Genomic DNA, 25423 nt, shown 5'->3' on the forward strand with positions numbered 1-25423 from the left:
CTGTTCTGGAGGAGACATTTGCTTCTCCAGAGAAAAGGGAATGCTGTTTTTCCCTGAGTGCATTTGGGCCATATGCAGCCACCAGAGAGGGAGGGGAGGCAGTCTGAAAATGGAGGCCATTCAAAAGGAGCAGTCTACGAATTACTTGAGAATTAACAGTACAAATTCCTTCTTTATTCACTGAAACACTTAATCATTTCCCACTGAAAGAATGACAGCCACTTACCTCCTTTTTACATCTCTAAGAGAACTGGCTAAATTCAAAGACTAATGGCTGACCAAATTAATCTTTTACAACAGACAAAATAATGTATGAATATAGTTTCTGTTCTCTTAGCCCAGAAAATATGCAGCCTCAAGCTATTGCTGGAGCTGAGAAAAGCTTTGTTTGCTATCTAAAGCAACAGGGGGAAATATTTGTCTTTCACCTGTCAGGAATTTGAATCAAGCAAAGTGCAACAGTAAAGAAGAGGGAAAAACACAACACTGAAGAGACAGCATTGTGGTACTGGTTTGCATATGGTTTAAGAAAATCCCCAAATCAAGGTTCTGAATGTACTTTGCCACTTCTCCCTGAAGGCACCAGCATGTACATTCTTAACCATTTAGCTAACCCAGTAGTACTGGTTGGAACTGGGCTTTCTGCTTTCCAGTTTTCTGGCTGGAACTGAAACGTGCTTTGGGGCATGTTTGAATGCCGGTAACCAGCGATAGCTTAGTGAGCAACAGCATTTGGACAGTGATACCTTAAAGGAGTTTGGTTAACAAATAATTTATTTGGGTTTTTTTACTTTATTTATTCAGGTTCCCTAATCTTTTTCCTCCTCTCAAGCCAGAGACAGTGGCTAGGAGGACAGTAGAAGCAGTTCAGATGAATCAAGCCTTCCTGCTCCTTCCATGGACAATGCATGTTCTTGTCATCCTAAAAAGGTAAATATTTCCTTTGCCCAGCAACAGCCTGGTCAGTTAGGCAGGACTGGCTTATGGGGCTCTGTGTCTGTCCACCGAGGCAAACCTCAGCTTGACTGTAACCCAGTGTTCAGGATCACATTGGTTCATCTCCTTCTGAAAGCCACTTACAGGAGCAAAAGGGAGAAAACATTGAGATTCCCTTTGCAGATGTTTTCTCTGGCTATAACACCTTTATGAAACCACTTTTGCTCCCAAAACATGGATTCCTGAGGTCAGAACTGGTGTTTGTATCTAGGAAATGTCTGGGAAATGACATATGAACGCAGTTTATTTTTCTTTAGTAAGCCACTCTTTGGACTCGGGGCTTTATGCTGTAAGGGATTTCTTTACAATAAGGTGTGTACATCCCAGCTGTATTTGGAGAGCACTGCTTCTGGGAAAGCAATGAAACTATTTCAAAAGTATTTGTGTGTATGATTAGGACAGGAATTTTAAAGTCCCTAAGGAAGGGAAGCCATAGCTTCATATCCTGAAACAACAAAGAGAAAGAACATTGAAAATCGTGTTTCCATCAGAGTTTGCACTAAAGCTTTGGCAAACCTGCTTCAGTCAGGAACTGAAACAAGGCCATGAGATTTCTGTGGAAAAGAATTACAATACTGCATTTCAGACAAGGACAAACAATTCATGATTAATACTTTGCTCTGACTGAAAGTTGGGATACTCTCAAAGTTTCCCAGAAAGCCTGGAAAAGGGCTCTTCTTCTCCTCTACTGTAAGGATGAATAATTCCTTTTCCATTACAGTAGCTGTCAGGAGATCAGATTTATAGCTGTACCTTATGATAAGGAGGTCACACACTTAGCACAAATAGATGGCAAATTAACCAGAGAACTCAGCTTAAATTTGGGTATTTCAGATTCTGCACAGTACTGGGGAGGAAGAAAACATGATGGTGTCTTCCCAGTTACAGTTTTACAGACCTTCTTGGATAAATATTTCTGCAGAGAAGGAGTGACTGGATGTAACTTTCTCCCTCTTTAGGCTCACTGACAGCAGGATTCTGACACCTTTTGTCTGTGCACTCTCACTAGCTCATTTTGGAGACAGAGTGTGCCTGTGTCTGTGTGTAGATAAATGTATATTTACACATCCTCTTATTGGAACAGACTAAGAGGTTTGTCTTCTCTGCTTATTTTCTTTCTGCTTCTCCTGCAGCATTCTCCCTCAGGCAGCACTTGAAGAAATCCACAAGTTTTCTGGGAGCTACACCTGCATGAACACTTTTAAAGGACGAACATAGACTTGGTGGTACAAGGACTATTCTTCAGTGAAACCAACACAAGCATGAAATCCTGACAAGACTGTGAATCAGCAGGCTTGGCTTTTAGCCTGTTCATGTGACTTGCACTGCTCTGAGGCAACACATTTCTTGCAGGTCATATCCATAGTAACATGACCTTTGCACAGGATTGAATGACTAGACTATGGACCCTTGGAAAGAAAACAAAAAGTGTGAAATGTTTATATATGATGTTTAATTCTTTAGAGTTCAACTGTTAAATCTACTCATAGTTTTAAGATGTAACTTTTGTTTCCCAAGTGTCTGTAGGCTGTCTCAGCTGAGAGGCAGCACATCACACCCCGGACATACTTTGTCCCCTCTCTTCTGAGGAACTGCAATCACGGACTGCTACTGGTTTCATTTCAGCTTCTTGAATGGGGAACCTAAATGTACTTTGAAGAACTAAAAGTTATGGACATTTAATGGAAGCTTCCTTCCCTTTCTTCACTTTACATCCCTTGCTGAAGTTGTTCCCAACTTGCATGAGGGAAGGAGCAAGCTGTGGAGCAGTGTTTTATTGTTAAAGGCCACCCAGGTCTTCTGTCTGGAAGGACTGTGCTGGGCCCAAGAAAGCTGTCTGTCTTATTTCACCTGCAGAGGAGTGCTCAGTCAGAAGAGCAGGCAGTTGGAATAGAGAGAGATTCTATCACTGAACTCATGCATGACATTTAATTGTCTTTCTGAATATTTTTGTTCATTTCTGATAAAATATATCTATATTTTTAGCATTAATCCCAGATTGCCATGCACGTAGGCAGCATCACATTGGGAATGAACTAAATCTAGAACTAAAACTGGAGCCTGCTTGTACAAACACGTCCACTGACATAATCCATGCAGATGAAAATCCATTGTATCAATGTGCACAGTGAAGTAAGGGGAATAATGCTCTAAAAATAGAAAAGACAGTACTGTAGCACTCATGAAATGTGAAGTTTGGAAGCACAGTTTGCTGAGACCTGATTAAATGCACGTTGAATTCAACTGGGAATGCACCCCTTGTTTTTTAGGGACATTGAATCAGGTACTGATCAGCCAAAAGTGCTAAATGCTGCTTGGACTGAAATGCCAGCAGCAGATAGACATTATTTATTTTTGTAATGATATATTCTCTTTGACAGCCTAGAAAGAGCAACACTGCATTCCTGTGCCAGATGCAGTGTGCGGCACTAGGCACAGTAATGGAGTTGAGACATACTGGAGCACTGCTAAAAGAGGAATTGATGTAATTGCAGCACAGGAAAGTAGCAAAGCCAACTGGAGGATGCCGGAATGAAGCCTCGCAAGGAAGGCCCTGTGGTTAAAGGAGTGAACTGAGGGCTCCTGACTTGAATTTCAGGCTTTTCCATAGATGTCCTGTGTGACCTGGGGCAAACTGCATAATTCCCAGGTGCACCCTGACCTGCCAAGCAGATATTTCCAGTGTTTGCCTACCTCAGAAGTTTTAAGTCTGACTACCTAAGTGTGTGTCAAGAGCTAAGCAAATTCCAGTGGAACGCGCCACAGAAAGCAAAGGCAGGGTTAGTTCAGGAACCTAGGGGTTCTGTAAAAAAATGTAAATGAGAAAAAAACCCTGTGCTGAAATGCATCATTTCCTAAAAGAGATCTGAGTTACAGCACGTGAGCTGTGAGCTGTGCTTGCAATATGCCTTTGGTTCTGCCATGTAGAATGGACATGAACCTTTATATTCAACAATGTGAATGTTAAAAACCAAAGGTCTGAACCTTGTTGCAGAGCAGTAGAAACACCTCTTCTTGAGCAGTTCAGGAGGAAGATGCTGCTGGTGGAAGCCTTTCTGCCAGCATGGGTGTTTTGAGGAGCAACCCTATCTGGGTCAGTTCTTTCCTTCCGAGTGCAGAACATATAAGCTGTAGCAGTGTGCCAGCTTTGAAAAGGTTTCTTACAATGCAGTTTTGTTTTGAATTCCTAGATGTCTGAGGCTCGCTGGAGAGGATGAAAAGAATCTTTGATCTCTGTGATTTTGATGCCCACACTAATAGATGCTTTCAGCTTTATTTTTTGTCTGTTCTTTGGAGACGAAAGCCAGTTCATTGAAAACACAAGTGCAGTGAGGGGAGAGCCCTGCCAGCAATAGTGAAGGTACCATATTTATCAAGGGACACTTGGGAGGGGAAGGGATGATTATTTGTACCTCCTCTCATGCACTCTAATCTTTCTAGTCTGTCATTAGTCCCCGTCAGGCACAGCAGGCTTGGAGATGCAGGAGCCCAGAGAATTGGTGGAAGTGAGCACCCTGCAGTGTCCCCCTTAAATTAAACATTTGTGCTGAGATGCTCTTCATTGATCACATCCTAATGCAAAAGTCAGATAAAAACTAGTACACAGATTGCAATTAAGGCCCCACTCATCCCCAAATCCTGTCCCTTGGATTTATCTGCTCTTTTCCTGTGCTGCATAAAAGATGTTCCCTATCTGCAGAGGTTGTCTTGCACACTAAGTGCTGTTGATTTCTTTCTTATGAATATAAACAAGTCGGAATGTAGCTGAGGCTCTCATCATCTCACTCCTTTCTTACAGAGACACACACAAACTTCCCTCTCTCTTTCCCTCAGGGTCTCTGAGCGGACAGCAGGTCAAATAGCAGTCACAGTGGGGGAGAGGTATGCAGCAAACAGAAAATAATGAGGAAAACATTGACTTTGCTTTTCAGATAGTACAGAAGAGTTGGGTAAGAGAGTTTCTTCCCTTGTGAGTGTTGCGAGATGGAATGCTCTCCATCCAGTGAGCTGCTTGCACATCAGATGGGTACATTTGAAGACTTTTTTGTTGTTGTAGAAAGGCTCCTCTGGAATGCCTGCTGAGGTCTACTGTCCTTTTGCACATAAGGTTAGTATTGAGTAATCTTAAAGTGCTGCAAATGTGGACAAGCTTTGTTGAAGCCTAAGGCCTTCTCAAAGGAATTTCCGCCCTTTGACTTATTTTAATTTTGGTTTTCCCTGCTCTCTCCACTGCCTCCTGCTTTCCACTGCACAACTTTCCCCCCACCCCCCGCCCTATTCTGTTTTCTTATGTCATTACTGCACTTTCCAGTGCCACCATCTTGAAGCCAGATGTCATACAAAGAGTCTGGAGTAAATCGAAATCAGGGTATGTATTTATTATCCTGCTGGAGGACTCTAGGTGAAGCTGTAAGGAGCAGGTCACAGAAGTTTCAGATGAAATAAGTTTTACTCGCTCCAGTCTGTGAAGAAATAGAAGACCCCTTGCTACAGTTTTTATCCAGGAGATTGCTGCTGGTTTAAGTTTGAATGACAGAGAAATGTTTGCTGCTTTGGGACATATGTTCTTCTGACATGAAAAGACCCTATTTAAATAGGATGTTTCAGTTCCAGGTGTTTCAGAGGCTGGTGTTTATACAAAGTAATTTTCAGAATTAGCAAGGCAGGGCAGGCAGAGGAGGAGTCCTTTGAAAGGAAATCTGAATCCTCATGTTCAATACTTGATTTTGTATTTTGGTTTTGATCAGAAAAACAAAATAATCATGTTCCCCCATGCACCCCTGGTGAACTTTAAGAAGGTCCTTCCAGCCATATCCCTGCTGGTGGAATGTTTTTAGCAGGATGAACCAGTGAGCCCTGAAAGTGGGAACTGTAACCTATTTACCTGTTCTGTTGAGGTTTCAATGGGACAGAGTCCATCCTTATAGTTCTAGAACTTCACAGAAAGTGCCTGGGCAAGTGATTCTGATGTTTGCAAAAAGAAACTTGTACTTTTATGTAATGTGTTAATTAGTGTGGGTGGATATGATCAGATCTAGTCTTGCAAGCCTTTCAGACAACTCCCTGAACACTCCCACCTTCAGATATTAACAGATAGTCATGCACTTGCCAAAGCTCATAAAAAACTAGTAACAGACTTAATGCAGGCAGAGCATCGGTGGGTGCACTTAGTTCAAAGAGAACACATCTGTTCATAGCAGACATTAATTTGGCCTAGTGTTTTCCTCTAGCTGAAATGCAACTGTTGAGAAAAGAATACAGGGTGACCTTGGATCATCTATTTTGTTTTTACTCCTTCATGTGGCTGTAATAAACTTAACCTGGGTGACAGCCACCTTCCTTTGACAGCACGCCTTTGTAAGTTTGGAGGTACACCAAGATTTTGGCAAATGTAATCTTTTGAATTTTTCACCACAGCCCTGAGAATCTCAATGTTCTGCCCTCTCCTTTGTAGCTCTGCCCTCCTGGTGCTAAGATCCTTCAACCTGATACTGTTTCTCAGCCTGCTGGAGTTGGGAGACTGAGTGAAACCTGTCATTCACAAGCAGCAGTTCCGTTCTCTGCTGAACAGAATCCTCTTTGTTAGAGTGCTTTTCTGAAGGAGATTCTGCAATGTGAATAGTGGCAGGCACCTCTCAGAGGTTTCAGCAACTGTCTTAGAGAAAGACATGAGGAAAACCAGAACTCCACCTTCTCCCTGCTACTCTTTATTCAGTGTTTCCTTTGGGAAGCTGTCAATCTAGTCACTTTTCTGACTGATAAACTGACCCTCTTTCCACTCTCTATTCTTCTTTCTTCAATAGCTTCAGGGAGTTGACAGCTTCAACAGAAAACTCTGCATTCTGGAGGAGAATCAGATCAGCAAGGTAATGTGTTGGAGACAGGACCAGTCTCAGTTTTGATGGGGCTGATGTACCCCAGCCTGTGGATTACAGATGGAATACACAGGACACAACTTTAAATGTTGCCAGTACGATAGAAGCAGTGAGTTCCACTGCTGCTGCTGCCTCTTCCTGGGACATAACTCCCTCTTTTGCTCTTGTAAGGGATCCTTCAAGCTGATGCTTTAGCAGAAACAGACACTGAGCTAGCCTGTGTGGATTGGATGCAACAGAAAGCATAAGCCTCTGAGGAGACAATTTATGTCTTCATACCTTCTCAAAGGGTCCAAACTTTACAGCTCCTCCCCTTTGCCATAGGCATCAGGACACATTCATGCAGAAAAAGAAGCAAGGCAAATGTTTATGCTGATTTTTTTGCCTAAATCTATAAAGAACAGTTCCTCCTTAAACGAGGGAAGAAAGCACTCTGAGAGTGACTTGAAGACTAAGTATGTGAGAAAAGAGAGGATAGATGCAGTTTCAGGGAGAGTGAGGTGGCCCTAAGAGGTGAAACACTTCTTTATATCCATGAAGTGATATAATAATAGAGGCATGTGATTTCCATCCAAAGACAAAGTGTGTTGTTACTGCTGCTCATTCCTGTGGGCATTATGCCCTAAGAAGCAATCCAGTAACTTTGTAGCTTGCTGGCTCAGAACACCCCAATACACCAGTTACTATTTGCTCTTTTCTGGAGGTAGAGAAAGCAACCCATACATGTGAAAACAAGGAGGGTCACCTTGACTCACCACTGACTTTTTCCTAGCCAGCTGCTAAGGTTATCCATCATGCCTAGGCATCACAAGGACATGAGGTTCCCTGGCTTGTGTTAGTAATCACCCTGACCTAGTTCTTCTAGGTAGATTATGGTTCAGTTTCCTGTTTTTTTCCTCATGCAGTTTTACTTATCTGGAAGAGTTGCTTCTGTATTGTACAGGCATTTCACAGGCAGGCATCCTAGGCATGACATTTCCCTGTCTATGTTAATCAGAGTATAATTAAAAGAATACAGAAGTGAAAAGTTGCTGTTTGACATCTCCCCTAAGCAGCTTCTTCCCCAAGCAATGTGGAATTAAAGGAACACCCTTGGAATATCAGTGCCTTAAATCTAGACATCTGAGAAGCCTGCTGGCTTCTGTATGAAAATGACCCTGGCTTCCAAAAACGACTCCCCACACAGCTTCTGACACTGAGATTGGTTACCTGAGCAAATCACTATCAGGGTGTTTCAGTATAGGGAGACTGCAGGGAAAGCTGAGGTCACTGGACAAGCTGATTTAAGTTTCTGATTCTGCAAGATACTACTGGAAAAGTCATGAATGGGATGAGACAAGGGAGCCAGTACAAAGCCAGGTACTGCAGGGGGGTCTCTAGTTGCTCTCAGATGCCCGAGAGTAGCCTGTGTGACTCCCAGAAGTCCTGCCTTGGATTTGCCCCCTGAGTGGTTCCTTCCTCTGAACCGCCATGTGCAAACATTGGGCATGTGAACACATGATCTGAAATGCTTCTTCATCTTCCTTTTTTAGCATTAGGCATGTTGGAGTGTAGCCACCAGCTGCTGCTTCTGCTCTGGGCGTTGCTGCTGATCTGTTGAGTGTTCCCAGATACTGTTGTGGCACGTATTACCATTAGCTGCAAGAAAAGGGGACAATCCATTGCTACCTTTGCCAGGCAAGTCAAGAGAGGGGACTGCAGGGAGAGCATTTCTGGGATGTTTTGGCAGTGTGAAAAGCACTGTCACGTGGAATTAAGGGTTTAAAATAAAAAGGGCTCATCTCAGAAGAATGCTGACAGAAAATGGAAATGGTCATAAAATGGAAAACAAGTGATATCCAAACACAGCGTTCCTCTTCCTGGAGCCTGCTGGGAACGCTGATTTCATGCTGCCAAGCCCTAGCCAAGCCAGTTCGCTCACATGGTCATTATACCCCCTGCAACTTTGCCTGTTACAATAGCAGAGGTGGCAAGCTCATTGTCTCTGCTCTCTCAGCTGCTGAGTGTAGCAAAATAAGTGCTGTTAAAAACCCCCATCCATCAGAGAACAAAGCAATTACTTGGTTCAGTGTCAGCCTTACAGAATGGAGAGGACTCTCTCAGGTCCTCCCAGGAAGAGAAGCCACAGCATCTCCTAGTTGTTTCCATGAAGTCTTAGACCACATTTCCCTTTGTTAGTAATAAACAAAGTGGGAAGAATATGATTGACTCAAGTCAGCAATAGAATCACAACTCAAGCTTGTGAGCTGTTGCTTGTCTTTCTTTTCCCCAGCAACAAAACACTTCAAGGTCTTTTCTGGACTCCCATCAGAGCTGCATATTCATGGAGAATACTTGCAGAGCTGGGCAGTATTTTATTACTATTGTAAAGGCTATACAGAAGACAGGAGAGAGAGAGCAGCAAGCAATACCATGTGTGCTTTGATGATTGAATAATTGGTAGCTTTCAATATTCTAATATTATTGAATATTCAGTCTTTGTGATCTGGCATGTTTCTCAGCTGTTTGCTCTTGCAAAACACCCTTCTTCACCCACATCAACTGTTACAACACCTTTGAACCCTAAACTGAAAAAACACAGCTCTATAACACATTCACCTTCTCCATTGTCTGGTTGCCACAGCTGAGGTTTAACAAGCATGTTAATCCAATGAAACATAGCCTTGAATTTTAGGAGGGATCTGATGCTAACACAGGAAAATGAAATGAAGTGGTGATGTCCTGCAGCAGGAGTTGTTACACATGTGAAAAGCCAAAGAAGTCATGTCCAAACAGCTAGGTTTAATCATTCAATAGAATGCTCTGCTTCCATCATTAGAGGATTATAGCACTAAGCCTTCTGAGCTCATTTTGATTCTTTCACATAGTCGATGCATCTTCATTCTGGTTCTGTGTTTCCCAATACTCCATTCAAACAAATTACAGAACTGTAACTTTACTTCTGTAAAAGCTACAGTCCAGACAAGCACTCCTCACAGCTCTCATTCCCTACATCAATTAAGAAAATCATCATAATTCTTTCAGACTCCTAACCCCAGTATTTATGAGCAGTGATGTTTTCTGGCTGGAGATGTGATGTTTACTGTGAAGCAGTCTGGTAGAGAAACATTTGCCTTTAAAAGCTTTTTCATATTGTCACTCAGATTTGCCAATGGCTCCTAAGAGCACACACCAGAGGATGTTATATTCTGTCTCCTTCGGTGAGCTGAACTCTCAGAGAAGATCTTCTTTTGAATGAGCCACAGAAGCCATGCTGAGTTTATTTTAGTTGGGTTTATATTAGGTCTGTTTTTTGCTGATCCCTTCATTTTTCATCATTTTGTCTGTCTCTTCCAACTGTGCCTGTTGGAGAGGACTGTGTTTGAGAGCTTCTGAGCCAGAATGCTGTGTGTGCAGATTATTCCTCTGCGCCTTCCCTTCAGGCAGTCTCTCACCTGTGCATGCCTGTGTCCACACCTCCTGATACATTAACACTGCAATCTGCCCTAAATATCTTCGAGATTAGCTTCCTTTAGAGCATTAAGAGTACAAAAGCCCAGAGAGCTGGCATTAGTCTGCCAAAGGAGTTGATGTGCTTTTGAGCACCTACAGGATTTGAATTTGAACTGGGAAGGTAGTGGTTGGCCAGAACTCCCAGAAAGGGAGTTTTGCTGAAATGGTCAGTTTGTGCAGGAAAGGGCCACAAACAATGGGTTTAGGTGTACCAGCCCTGCTGATCCTGAACTGCAGATCAGCTGGCATTTATAGATGAGCACTGAAGTGGAAAATAAACACCCAGTAAAGCACAGGAACCCTTTCCATCTGTCTGACTAAAGGAAATCTGGTGCAAGCCCTGAACTGCAGGGAACAAGCACTGCTGTTTGATTTCTTCTGGTAATTAACCATTCAGGGATATTAAAATGGATGGTTCTAGTGACAGCTACAAGTGTCCTTTTGCAGTATGAAGTGCATACCACGCTGGCTATGCTCTAAGGCTGGATGGGCAACTCACAGCCTAGTGATCTGCATTACAGCTAGCAGTGCTGCCTGGCATGAGCAATCCTGGCTGTAAAATTGGCCTATTTGCCTTCACTGGATTACTTTTGAACAGACTTCTTTCAAATTTTCATTTATCAAATACTTCATATACTTAATGGCCAATGCATTGCTTGCAAGCTACTCACCATAACCACCACTTTGAGCGCTTGCCATTCATTAATGGAGTTTTCCTGTGGAACTGGCCATCCAAATCACACGGTGGCTTTGCTTTCCCCTGTCTGGATGCCTTCCAATCCCACAGAAAGCTTTCTAGGGGCTCCAGTATGTCTGATGATGACTGTGAGATGGCTTCTGGCAACAGTATTAATGCAAATGCATACTTGAGTGTGTTCTCATGACATATTCCAATCTTGTGATCAAAAACGTGCTTACAGACATTTTCAAGGGAAAAATCCTAAGTTGGGATACTGTCAAAAGCACATTTATAGCAGAACATTTTCACAGTGGCTTTGTGTCTTTCACTGGAGTCACCTCTCTCTGAGCCTTGGATTATCAGGGAATTAAAAACTCACACTGTGCTGATCCAAGAAATAGTGAATAATATAAAAGTGACCTCCTGACATGAGGGCACAGCATACCTCCATACAAGGGGAACGGCATGATGATGTTTTGGGGTTTGCTGTGTACTCACCTCTAGTCCATTTAAGACAATAAACCCACAAGTGGAATAGAGCTGCACTACCACTTAAATTTGGAAAGTGAGAAATGTAGAAAAGGAGCAGGATGCCTGATTGCCCAGAGAGCACAGGTGCATCAGCAGAAGGGCTGTGCTGGCTGCTGAGTATAACTCAGTTCACCTGATGCTCATATTCTCCCTCTTCACTCTGGAGGAAACTCATCTATCAGAACGCCTGACTGCCCAGAGAGCACAGGTGCATCAGCAGAAGGGCTGTGCTGGCTGCTGAGTATAACTCAGTTCACCTGATGCTCATATTCGCCCTCTTCACTTTGGAGGAGTGGAACTGACCTATCAAAACTGCCAGACACACGCCTCTGCAAACCATGCCCTACCACAGTGTTTTGGGTTTTATTATATATATATATAAGGCAAGGGTGAAATTGAAAACTCTGCAGTCTTGCCTGGTGCATGAGGCAATATATGATTGCACTGATGGTATAACCCTTGGGCTCACCCTAAAGCCTTTCCATGACAGCAGCCTTGGTCCTAGGTGCCTGGCCTATGGTTCAGAGACACTTGCTAAGGGCCAAGTTTGACAAGCCTGGCAAAATATGGTGTTTTGCCCCTGAACTGCAGCTGACTTAATTATCTCGCTCTGCACAGACAAACCCTGGTGACAAATCTGTGACTGGGTTTTCACGCTTGTATGTGACTCATAGATTAGATTACTCTTCCTGTTAATGCCACAATTGCAGCATTTCCATGCCTTGAAACAAAACAAAGCTTGAAAGCCTGGCCCTTTGGATCCTCCCTGCTAGCTTACTAGGTGTGTTCTGGGGGAAGATACCAGCTGTGCTAAATTGGCCTAGAAATGCAAAGGCTCTGAGGGTTTAATCGCAGAAATGTTTGCTTGGGGGCACTCAGGACGGTGTTTTGTTTGGGTTTTTTTTCTTGGAACTTTCAGCAAATGTAGCCTTTGTTTGCATTTTTCTGTGGTATGTGTTTACTGTTCATTTGCACTGCACATGCTGTGAGAAATTAAGCCATTATGTTGGTATTTTTTTTCACCCCTCCTTTCTCCTGCTTTCATTCTTTTGACACCCCCACCCCCTTCAAAATCCTTACAATTCCTTTCATTATTTGATGTTAACAGGACAAAAGAAATAAATACTTGAAAGAAGATACAAGCTGTGTTTCTGTTTTACTTTGGAGCTGCTGTGGTAACTGAATACCAGTCTGCAAGGTCAAAAGAAAAAAAAAAATAAGAAGAAAAAAATATAAACCCCCCCAGAACTGCCAGAAAACCTTAGTGCTCAAGCCACAGGTTGCGTTGCCTATTGTAAAGCGATTTTCAGCCCAGATGCCTAAAAAGCCTAAGAGTTGCTCTGTAAATCTCTGAGTGTTTCATATAGTTTCCTTGTCATGTGGCCATTAAGTTTTACAACCTTTATATTTCAAGTGGAACAATGAACGTGAATTCCTTTTAAATGTCCTAATAGATTCCACATGTTGGCAATTTTTTATTATTTTGGTTGCTCAGTAGGTAGCAAACCCGCCTGTGGGACGGTTGGTCTTGGCCGCGGCCATCGGACGCTGCCTGGCCGGGGGATAAACTCCCGCTCCCGCCGAGCGCCCGCCGCCGTCCCTCCATCTCCCGCCGACCCCACGCCTGAGATCCCTGTCCAAACACTGCGGCACCGCGCTGTCCCGCCAGCCCAGCCCCTCGGCTCCGCGCCGGGCCTGCCGGAGTCACGCCCGTGCGCCGGCAGGGCTATGGAAGCCGTAGGCTCCAGCATCCTTCCCCCAGCGCGGAGCGCGCCCCGCAGCGCGCCGCCGGGGCACAGGCACCGGAAGCGCAGCGGCTCGAGCCGCCCTGCCGCGCGCCGCAGAACCTTCCAGAGAGGCCGTGCCGGGAGAGGCGGTTCCTGAGGTGAGCAGAAAGGGCGGGATGGTGTGCAGCTCCCCCAACCGAAAGAAGCCCGGGCGCATGCCTCTCCTCGCCGGTTCTTCGGGGCCGTGGGGAGGGGAGTCCCGCAATAGACCGAGCGCTGCGGGGCCGCCATCCACAGCCTGGCGTGGGAGGGGAGGCCGCGGAGCCCGTGAAGGCTGGGCGGTAGGCAGACAGGCAGTGCGGCCGCCTGAGGGGAGGGCACAAAGGACCTTCTAGAAAGCCGAGAGCAGCCCTTGCTGTCGGGGAAGGAGCGGGGTGAATGCTCAGTGAGGGTTGTCGGTTTGTGGAGGGGGATCAGTGTCGCTGTACACCGCCATGGCCGCGGTAGCTGCGGGTGAGGCTGAACCCACATGTCCCCGGCCAGGGAGCGGGGACAGGCCCCGAGCATTGTGGCTCTCCTATGGATGGCTTCTGAGTGGGGGGCACTGCCCACCGATGGGGCAATTCGCACCTCATTGCCCTTAATTGTATTCTGTTTGGCTTTAAGCGCAGTATCTGTTCTCGGCAATTAGTATACCCTTGGTCTGAGGGTCTCCTCTCGGAGTTAATCCAGGCAGGCGTCCATGACAGGAGCAGCAAGTGGAAGTGCATTGAACCCTAAGTATCTGGACGCGGAGGATTTATGTTTCCGAAGGTCTGTCTGTGATCGTAGGAAAAAAGATTTCCTCCGGGTTGTAGCCTCGGCCAGAGCAGAACCTGCCAAGGGGACCGAAATGTCAATTTGGGGTGCTGCCCTCCAAGGGTTGGGGGAAAAGGGGGCGGAGGTGTTTGGGTTTGTTTTGCTTTGTTTTGTTTTTTTCACAAACAGCAGAAGCCTTGAAATTGACTAAAGCAAAAAGAGGCCTTTGGTTTCCTGTAAAGCTCGACGCGTTGGTAATTGTGCTGGACGTTGTCGTTTCTAAAGTGAAAGCTGGCTCTGGCTGGCAGGTTTGCACAAGCTCGCTTCTGCTGTTGGCAAACACCGGATTTTTGGGACAGGCCAGAATGATTAAGATCACCGCCTCTAGTTTGTTTTCTTAATGAGGTGATTCTTAAACCGCAAGTTGTAAACGATGGGAGCTGCATTTCAGTTCATCTTGCCTTCAGTTTTCCCGTGCTGGTGTGTTACCTTCTGAAGTGTTTGTGCTTTTCTCTGTGGTGGATGGAACAGCAGAGTGTTGGGATGCGTAGCACTTGAACTCTGCAATTGATTTTGTCTGACATCTGCATGGACCCTGTGCCTTTTTACCTGTCCGTGAAGAGTTTCAAGATGTGTTAAAATCTCTCACAAAGGCTTTGGAAGGTTGCACAAAGAACTCCTTGTGTGGAAATTATTTTCTGTTACTTTTAATAGATTTATTATCCTGATGCAATGTATCTGTGCTGGTCCTGCTGATGAGAATTACAGATACTGGGTGGGTCGTGCGTTGTGGGCTAAGGGTTTGGTGTGTATCCTCTGCTTACTTATGGAGCAGTTTGAAGTTTGATGCCTTCCTGACACCCTCTCTGGGCTGCTCTTAGCAATTTTCATGCCTTGAAAATATGCAGGGGTTAGGTGGGGGATGCTGGATCCTGCTCTTTGATAAAGGCCCTAGATTCCTTTAATGACAAGGACCCTTTGTTGCAAAGTGGTCTTTTGCTAACCTTGGTGTGGGAGTGGTGAAGACTGGAATGGATGGTGTCACTGAATTAGTGACCACATCAGAACTACTCTGGTCTGTACTGCTTCCAGACACATGAAGCCCTGTGTCAAGGCGAGGTCATCTGCTGACCCTGAGAAACCACTTTTATATTATTCTTAGACCACAAGGAATTTCCACTTACTGTAAAGCTGTCGGGTGGTGTGTCTGTGTCCCATCTACCCCTCCCCACCCTACATTAGTGGGACAGAAACTGAGTATCACTGTACACACAGAGCACTGTGTGGGCACTGTGGTGATTTGGATTAATAAGTTGTTTTGTGAGAGTTTCCTACTGCAGGTAAAGCAGCTTGAATGTATCAAAGCTGTGGAAGAGCTATAAGGTCCTTTTGTCAGGTCAAAGAGTGTGATCACATAAAGGTTTGCAGGAAACATTTATTCTTCCCAATTAACAGAGTCTAGTCACATCCTAACTCGCCATCCCATAGAGACTGCCAGCAGGCAGGTATAAAAGTGTGTTGATCCTTGGGAGTCCAAGATTAAACTTGGAAGAGAGTAGTTGCTGGTCAGCTGGGCAATGAAAGCTCGGCAGGTTGGTTTGTGTGCTGTTTTCTGGTGATGTTTCCAGTCATTGAGAAGGTCACCAAATACGCTTTGTGTTGCCCCAGAGCAGCCCTGAGCCCAGCAGGAAAATAATGAAAGCCTGCCAGAAATGTGTGTTCTTGGGCAGCTTTTCCAGTGATTTGCATCACCTGGTGGTGAGCTCTGACGTGTTGGGTCAAGAGGTGGTGTTGGACGTGTTTTCTAGGAGGTGGAACCAGTGCCCTGCTGCTGCCTGCACGGTGGGGGCAACTTCAGGGTGTTCTTGGCACATTTTTTTTGGGTGCAGGAGGAGAGTGTGTGGGGGAGAGCTGTAGAGAGCTGTAGACTATCCCAGAAAGGGAAACTACTCAGCAGTTTTTTGAGCAGAACCTTTCCTGTGTTCTGTAGTGTGAGTAGCTTGTAGGGGCATAAAGGTCTGTGGATTGGGGCTGCCTTTTCTCCACTGAGCAGCAATAGCGCATCTCACTACCCACGTCTTTGCCGTACTGGTTTCATGGGATTTCAGGGGAGAAGAACCATCTAGGGTCTTCCTGCTTATGCTGTTACTGCAGCTACTGTTCTGTTCTTTGCAGTATTTTAGGGTATCTGTTGTGTTGCTTTTGAGGATCTTCAGCTGCAGAAATGGGGTAATGGACGTTCTGGGCTAATCTTGGAGATCATGACAGTGACAGAAATAGTGTGACAGTCCCCTTGCATCAGGCATCTAGCCTATGATACCTTAGGAAGTACTACATCCTTCCAAGAGCTGCATGGTGCAGAGAAGGGGGGGTGTGTGTGTGCCATCCAGCCTTGGGAGGACTGATAAGCTTGAACGCAATTATCAGGCAATGTTGCTGACTGTAGAGCTTTTCTGTTTGCTCCTGAGGATGAGTCCTGCTGAAGTTCAGAGCATAAATAATCATTATCTCTGCAGTGCAAGGGCTCACACTCTGTGCTTGGCCCTCTGTCCCAGCCCCCGCTCCATTCAGCAGGGTCAGGGAGAAGGGAATAAGAGGCGGTGTCTTTGGCTGACATGAACCCGCTGGGGAGGGATGAGAGGAAGGGGGTCTTGGGGGCTGGGTTCAGAGCAAGGTTAGCCAAATATTGGATAAATTAAGCAAGAGAAACAGACAGCTCAGCTTGCAGTGAACTTTTCACCCAGCTAACCTGTTCCTCACCCTGAATTGCACAGGTGGAGTACAGCCCAAGTGGAGCACAACCCTTGCTCTCCCTGCCTCCTCTTTCTTTTTAGTAGTGTAAAGCATGGCCAAAGGGAGAGCAGGAACTGAAAGGGGGTTGATTGGCTCTTTTGAGTCCAAGAAATATTATAGTTCTAATTGCTGTCTTAAGAGAACTGAAGTTAACACCACTAATTGCAAAGGGGTTAGTCATTATTCACTCCAGTGTAGAACAAGGACCAATAATTTCAGGTTATAGAGGATGGGGAAACAATTCCGTATGGAAGAGGGCAAGGAACAAATGACAGTGTCTAAACAGGGATGATTAGAGATTCTTTGTGGGGAAAACACAAAACTGGTGGGAATTCAATGAATTCTGGTGTTTATATTTCTCTGACTTTCCTCCCGTGTTTGCAGTGCAAGTAAATACAAATAATTGCTGACAGATGTTGTAAAAACATAGCATTATGCTAACCATTAAGCTTAATTTTTGTCTTACTAATACATATTGATAAGCAGACATGGTGTACTTGGGTTCTCACATCACCTCCGTGCAATGGCTTTGCTCCAGAGGCGTGGTGTGGAACCAAGAGCTGAGTTTGTTCTGTTGACCTTTTCCTCAATCCCTACTGCTTCCTCTCCCTGTCTCCCAAGAAAGCTCCAAGCAAATTGAAGTTACTGTTTTTCAAGTAGTTGCTCCACCACAGTCAGTGTGTAGTGGTGAGGCTGAAGGTTTTGATGTGCTTTCCTAGACTGTTTTTCTGCTCTGTGGTCTGGCAGGTTTGTTGGAGAGCAGTGCCTGGTGAATTACTTCAATCTGGCTTTTAGACTAAAAATCACTGGTTTGAAATGGGGACTTCCAAGTTCTCATCTGAGCTTCCTTTTTTCTTTGTCACTTGTCATAGGTAGGGGAAGTTAATGCATAGTATTTCCAGGAGTTGAGTCCTGTATTTTCCTGTGTGCATGCCCAAATTCCATGAACTGGGGGTCCTTGAAATCCCCCTTAGGGAAGTTCTGCCAGTAGCACATTTGCAAATGGTAAATGCCAGGAGCTCTGTGTCTAAAATGGAAAGAGCATTGTATAAACCTAGAGATAATCTCTGACTTCAGGAAGCTGTGAGCCTCCCTGCAGCAGTATTTTCGATTCCTGCTCTGCTCAGTGCAGAATGATGATTTCCACCCTGCATTTTGAATCTGGGAAGGAGGTCAAGTTGTTCTTGGACTGCATGTAAATGTCAGTTCACATAAAGCTCCTCAGCCACTGCCAGGTTTATGACTGACTTCAAAATAATACTGACAGCATCTCCCATGGTGTCCCAAACTCCTGGGTGCTGAGGGAGGACAGGAGCTTGGGCTGACATGACCACACTGGCATGGGTGTGCTGGAAAGTGTGGAGAAAGGGAGTCTGAACCATGATGTGCTTGCCGTTGTTTTCCTGAGCCTGCCTGGTGCTACTGGTTGTTTATCAGACAGTTTTTCTTCTTGCAGTTGAGAAACGTAAGAACAGCAGTCAAAATCTGCATAAGGCAGCACTGCTCTCTGCTGCCCCTTCCCCTGCAACGACAGGAGCACTGGTGTAGGTTTGATGAGCCTGGTCAGAGATTGGATTCTGTTCAAACACACTCCTTTGCTTTTTTTGGGGTGGATATTTTGTTGTTCTGGTTTGATTCTGGCTGGCTTAATTTTGCAACCTGTAGTCTCAAATGCAAATTCCACCACTGGGGAGGGGATGGGACAAGGGCAGGTTTAGTGGTCATCAGATAAATGAGACCAACACTTTTCCAACAGTTTAAGCAGGTTCAGCAGACCTTGAAGTGACTTCATAATCTTCCTTGAGACAGATTTGCTTGTCTGATCTGTCAGAGCTTGTATTCCCCACAAAAATTGCTTCCTTTTAGACATGTGGGTGAAGTTTCCCAGACCTGTTCAGCCATTCACCTTGTGGCTCAGAACCCCTTGTGTCATGGCAGGTCTGTTTCTTCTGCTGTATTTTTGACTGTCCCTTGAGAGACCTCATTTAAGTGATGAGTCTCAGAGATGGTTCATAGCAAAAAAGATCTAATAATTGTTACCAGTTATTCAAATCGGTGTTACTGATTTCCCGCATCCTCCCACTGGTCCCTTGAGCTCCCCCACCCACTCGTTTTTCCTAATAATTCCCAGGCTTTCTGGCTGTAGGCTCAGCATGCCCTCCTCTGTGTGTCTGTGCTAAGGTGCAAGTATCTAGCTCTCCCCAGAGGAACATTTAGGGCTTGGCTGCAGCAACTTGCATAGGCAGACACAGGCTGGAACTGAAGAAACAAGCAAGGTAGATTGACTGCTGGCAGCTTCAGTGAAGCTTCAAGCCACATTCACAGCACATCTTCTTGGCTCTGCTGGTGGTGTTGGCAGTCTCTGAGGTAGCTAGTTCAAAGCTAGATGAGTAATGTGTCTGCAGGCTATGGTGTTGGGGTGCACAAATGGGAATCTCTAGAGTTCTGCCAAGAATTAGGCTAATTGCACACTGTGCTAGCAAAGACTTGCACCAGTAGGGACCCCGTGTGCTGCTGCAGTTGCAGTTTGTAGCTGTGATAATGTCTTCTCTTTCACAACTAAAGGTGTTCAACTCACCAGGCTTGTTTCTCCAGCACCATGAATTGGAATCTGTATTGTGCAGAGTTGTGTTGTCAGTGTAAACAGTAAGTTGTCACTGAGAGCAGCCTTTTTTCAAGCAGCTCCTCAGCTGGGCCCCTTTTCCTCACCATGTTCTTCTCTCTTTGTATCCTTGTGGATTCTTCCTTGATCCTGCCAGCCCAGGTCCCTTCCACATCTGTATTCTCATTTCTTTTACTTTCTTTGCTTGTTCTCTCTCTTGGTAATTTCCTCTGCTAGCAGGAACACACTTGATTTAGATGGATCTGGAGTCCTAGAGATGGAAAAGGGTGAGGCTAGATCAGTTCTGGATGTCCACAGTGAAATGTTTAGGAACACATTGACATTAGGGCAGCTGAAGTTCTAATGCTGATTTTAGAGATATTTTTGGCTGTGTTAGACTGTCTTATACAAGGCCTAGAAGAGACAAACCCTGTTCTCCCCTAAGCAAGGAAAGCAGCATTCACCCTCCCTATTTATTAGCCCCGGGGGTGGGGTGTTAGTCTGACTTTGAGGGGTGGCAGAGTTGTTAGCTTGTTGAAATTTGTGCTGTCAAAAATCCCTGTAGAGGAAGTGAAAAGCCACTTCTGTTGTGGAGCTCATTTGTTCATCCTTGCTGGGAGGGGTTGGGATGGCAACAACTGAAAATGAGTGTAGTCCCCAGAGCTGGAGGCGAGTTGTTCATTTCACAGACAGTGGCAAGGAGAATGGAAAGGATATTTAGGAAACAGGGCAGAGAGACAAGGACTTAGTAAGAGGACACAGAGGACCTCTTCTGATGACTAATAAATATTCCATCAATTTCCTGGTACTTGAGCTTATTAAAGAAGAAAAATCCCCAACCCTCTTGTTTGGAGTTTGCCTATAGAGGAGATACAAGGGTGTTATTAAAGAAAGGGATCTAAAGCATAATCCACCCCTCCCACAGTGTTCCTGGACTTTCTAGCTCACTTAATTACAAATACTTACTCTTTGGATGGTTCTAAGCTGTGCAAATCAGTCAGGTGATCACAAGGACTGTGACTGGTTTGCAGCCTGTGAATTTAGCCCACAGGGAGGCCAAGAGCTCTTCCGGAGAGAACCTCTCTATGTAGCAGCTTCCCCATGTGCTGGGTTGTATTCAGTGCTGCTCAGGGGTGAAAAGTCCTCTGTAGCATGTGTTGGCCTGGCAGAGTGAGCTCACACGAAAAGAGCAATAGAGCTGCCCCCTTTCTTCCTTTTGGGAAAAGCAGCTGGATTTGTGGCTGTTGTTGTGTGTGTAGTAGAGCGGGCACCACAGCCTCGACTTTGTCAGCGGTAGGATAGTTGAGGGGATGAAAAGCTTGGCGTAACCCTTCGGTGTGTTATTTATTATCACTTTGCAGGCCCCTGGAAAATGAACTTTAGAAAATGGTGAGGCAGTGGTGAGGGTGAACACTGGGAAAACCCGGGAATCAGCAAATCCATTGTGTTGTGCTGACAGAAAGATACTGTTACAACACACTTTAGCTGCCAACTTGCTGCAGTCACTCAATCCATCATGGTGGGCTGTTGGATCACAAGCCAGTGAAACTCAGCCTGGCGTGTTATTTTAGTCTTACATGGACTGTGAGATAAACGGGGCATGAACCAGCCCCCTGGCAGGGGGTCGACCCCTGGCGCCCTCATTAAAGTGCCAATCAAAAAGAGTAATGGAAGAGGGAATGGAAAGCTGGCTTCTTCAGCCTCTTACTGCACTCAGCCTGAGCAACTTGCATCAGCCAAGGGAAACATTTCTCTCCTGAACAGGAGCCAGACCTCCAGAAGTACCTTCTCTCTGCTTGTCTCTGTGAGACCAAGTGCTGAGGCTCTTCTGGGTTTCTTGCTTGTGGTGGAAACCTGTTGCTTATTACTGACTGTTCAGAGCAGGTGGTGGGGAGAGGTGTTGCTGAATGCAACCCAGAAAGGGTGCAAGTGCTTGTTCTGTGCAGATTGCAAGCACTGTGCTGTACTTGCATTGATCATCAGTCACTCAGCTGCATGATTTCTGCTGCAGGTTGCTCATATTGCAGCATGTTTTGTGACAGATACAGAGGAACCTGCTTTCTGCCCACAGCAGTCCAGTCTAGAAGGCTTGTTCCTGTGGACAGGGTGTGAAAATGGATTCTTGTGTCTTGGTTTGGTTGTTTCAAACTTCCACAGGACCCCCCAGCAAATAGACCCTGCAGTGACAGCATCATACTTGAGTGACTGTACAGCTGAGGCACAAGTGCAGTGCTGAGCTGCCTGTCCTTGACGGCAGATGGCCAAATAGGTGTGTGACAAGGGATGCTCAGATCCTGGGTGCATCCAGCACTGCTGATGCTGTGGAAATTTCTATATGTGCTCTGAGGAATGCTGGGTTTCTCTGTCTAAATACATGTCCTGCACATCAGCTTTTCTGTGGTTGTGTGCTTGGAGGAGAGGGCAAAAAAAGCAGCTACTGGGGAAAAAAAAAGGTCTTGGTGTTACATGGATTTAGCATTTGAAATCAGGAAGTGCAGAGTTGGGGAGTGAGCTATTAAACCTGCTTATAAATGTCAGCTCTTGGTGTGATCTCAGTGTGATCCTGAACTTGGCAGCTGTTTATTTTTGCTCACAAGGTTTTATCAGCAGATAGTTTCTCCAGGTGGATAGCACTTTGGTTTAAAATAGTCTTTTTAATGGGTTGGATCAGTAGTTGGAATTAGTGTCAGTGAAGCACAATGTAAAAGTAGTAACTAGAGCCACACTATAACACCTAAGAGTGAGCACTGTGAGTAGGAGATTGTCCTGCCACAAAGCTAACAAGGTGGCACGTTTCAGGTTGTGGTACTGAGGGTGGTACAGATTGGAGAAGCCCTTAAAAAGCAGTAAGTAAATAGCATGATTGCAGATCAGCTTTGTACTAGGCTAGGTCAGAAAAAAACCCTTCTATTAATTTACATCTAGTATTGTATGCTTGTGTTCTCTCCACACCTGTCTGACCATGGGCTGTAAGGATGCCGTCTCTGCAGGGCCCTCTGAAGATTCATAGTGCAGCTGCTGTTACACCACAGATGAAGACATATTCTGGTGTGGAACCTAGTGCTAAATATAATCTCCACATTTCTGTTCCCTCCATGCTTTGAGATTAAAAGCAATCCTGAAAACATGTACTGGCACACAAAGGATTATTGAAAGAGTCTGGAGTTACCCATTAGCAGAAGGAAAACGTCACTGGTGGTGGTCTCCTGGCATTTGAATTACAATGTCAGGGGCCTGACCTTGGCAAAATAAGGCTGGAGTGGGAGTCTGGACCTGCAGATTGTGGTTTGGGTTGGTTTTTTTTTCCCCTCCTACCAAAACTAAATGCAGACACAAATTTCTTCTTATGTCATTATTTTGATAGCCAGTGGTGATGGTTGGCTAGGGGCCTCGAGGCAGCAGTGGTTAGGAATGGTGAGTCACCTTCCCATCTCAGAGCAAGTGTTTGCTGCTGCTGTCTGGAGGGTTGAGGACAGTTGGTGTGATAGATTGATTTGTTTGTTACAGTTTCTTTACAGCTGCAGCATCCGGGGGACTTGTTTCTTGCTGGCATTTCCAGTGTGCAGGACCAGTTGTTCTGTAGCTCCCATCCCCAGTCCTTGTCCTTTGGGTGACCCATCCATTTATCCCATTTGTGCAGGCACATGAAAGCTCTTTACTGCTCTCCTGGCCATTCAGGACTTTTGAGTCAGCTCAGAGCAGGCCTGAGGTGCAGGGTTATTCTTCCCCACTGCAAAAACTCTTTGTGCTGAGCACTCTGCTTGGGCAGGAGTGTGTCAGCTGCTGAGAAAAATAACCCAGCAAAAGCCCAGTGTGATACTGGAGTCTGATTGCACTGAGACACCCTGACTGTGCAAGGGGCCATTAATAGCTCTGATATAACGTGGCAGGCATCTGGCTCTTATGTAACTGCAGCTTGCTCCAAGGTTATTTTTATTTCTATACTAGAATGTGCTGTAGTGCTGCTGAGAAAGAGAGCAAAATGAAAAAAAGGTCTTTTTTTCTTTCCTTCCCCCCACCTCGTGTTTGTCAGGGGTTAATGAGTAACCTTTTCATGCTGGTTGGCACGGCCTCCTTTCATAGGCTGAACGCTGCACTGCTGCATCCAGCAGGCGCGTGCGGAGCCGGTCACGGCGCAAGGACCCAGCCTTGTGTACACATCTGGTGCTGGGCTTTCCTCACACTCCCCACTGCAGAAAAATCTGCTGAGGGAGAGCTGTGACAAGCACACAGCTCTGTCAAACTGGGCAGGTCCCTCTGGTTATGAAACATTTGCTCAGCTCCATTCCTTTCCTAAGGCTATCAGAGCACTGGGGCAGCTACCAGTAGGCTGGAATAAAGCTGAACCAGTAATACAAGTGGGGAATTGAAAATGCTTTGCTCCTAGCCCTGCACTTGATATAATTAAGCATCATAACAGATACTGATTATAAGAGACTGCTATCAAGACTGAATTTTACAGAGGCTGGACTGGAATCTAAAGCTCTGGGCATAGTTTGAATTTTATTTTTATTTATTTAATCACATTTTTAAACAGAAAACTAAGACTAGATGTCCCTTCTTTCTAAGAACTATACTTAGGAAGAGTTTGGAGTATGGCCATCACTTTTCAAGATAAAAAAATCCCCACCAGTATGGCTATATATACATAGATTTATGAAGGGGATGTGTGTGGGCTGTGTATTAAGAAAAAGAATTACCTAAGTGTGCACACATACAGAATGTTACTCTTTGTAAGAAACCAAGTTGTATGAGTGAATTTTGAGTAACTCTTGACTTACTTAATATGTGTTTTGGTTTTCTCTTTGTAGCAGCCTGGAACATGAAGAAAGCAGCAGCCTGGAACCTGGAAATCAACTTTTTCAGACCCAGGTATGAGATGGTGATTACCTATTATTCTTCTAAGGTGAGAAGCAGAGCAAGCAAGGTTATTCCTAGAGGAATCATCTAGTGGTTTGTTGTGTAGGAAACAAGACAGTGCTAAGCTGTAACACAGAGATAAAAACAGGTTTAAAAAAAAATATATAATTGGCCTAGAATCCTAGAAAATGCATATCCTATTGACCAGAAAATACATAAGTGCTAAAACCCATCATGCAGTCTTAGGAAAGCTCAAAACCTCTGTGTTGTAGGGGAATATTACAGTTCTTCCTCTCTCTTTAGCCACTTACAGTTGCTCCACAAAAATGTAAGCACTGCACTTTTTTTGGTAAACAGCATTCACAGGCTGCTCAGAGAGTAAGGATCAGCTGGCTGATGTATTGGGAATGTTTGGGAACAGAAGGAAGGGATGTTGGTCACACCATGCACACTGTTTACCTGTTTTCAGGCAAACCTCACTTTGTGCCTCCTGTTTCACTGCCTAGACTTCATTTATAAATAGCTGTTAAAGAGGTAACAGACTTGTTTATGATCCAGTAATGTCTGTACCAAAACAACTGTTTCAGCCTGATCATATTATGATCATAGTAAGATGCCTAAGTACAGGCAGAGCCTCACCCCTGCTTTGAGTGTCTGAAAGTTAACAAAACTTTTTTTCCCCCCCTTTACCCAGTTTATTATTAAGCAATTGATTTCTCTTCTTTCAGAGTCAGAAAGCAAGCAGACATCTCAATGAGATACTCATCCCACCAGCACTGTGCTGGAGCCTGTTGCCAGCTGAGGCCCATCTCCAGGAGTTACATTTGATTACCATATCAGGTACTGGTAAGTGCAGTGCTGTTTTCCTCCTTTAGCAGCCATAGTGTGCATGTTCCTGTATCTTTGTACTTTTGCATTACCATCTTGTTTACCAGTAACACCATTTCCTCAGCAAAAAGGTCACATTCCTGTTAGATATGAGCTTAAAACAATATGATCCAAAATAGTACTGCTCCATGTTTTGATTGCTTTATCAGACACGGGGCAGCAAAACGGAAGCTTCCAGACA

The 25423-nt window shown here is 45.0% G+C and overlaps 1 protein-coding gene across 5 annotated transcripts in view; it reads left to right on the forward strand.

The window, feature by feature from the left end:
- DHRS3 (dehydrogenase/reductase 3) overlaps positions 1–3868 on the forward strand; it is a 34893-nt gene extending 31025 nt beyond the window's left edge. For all 5 annotated transcript variants that reach the window (XM_009906737.2, XM_054175950.1, XM_054175947.1 and 2 more), the window contains 2 exons: positions 805–930; positions 2130–3868. In XM_009906737.2, the coding sequence (XP_009905039.1) occupies positions 805–930; positions 2130–2214 (211 nt within the window). In that variant the 3' untranslated portion in view covers positions 2215–3868. The remainder of the gene's footprint in view (positions 1–804; positions 931–2129) is intronic.
- The last annotated feature ends 21555 nt before the right edge of the window (positions 3869–25423 follow it).

This window comes from Dryobates pubescens, chromosome 33, assembly GCF_014839835.1.
Source record: "Dryobates pubescens isolate bDryPub1 chromosome 33, bDryPub1.pri, whole genome shotgun sequence".
NCBI lineage: Eukaryota > Metazoa > Chordata > Aves > Piciformes > Picidae > Dryobates > Dryobates pubescens.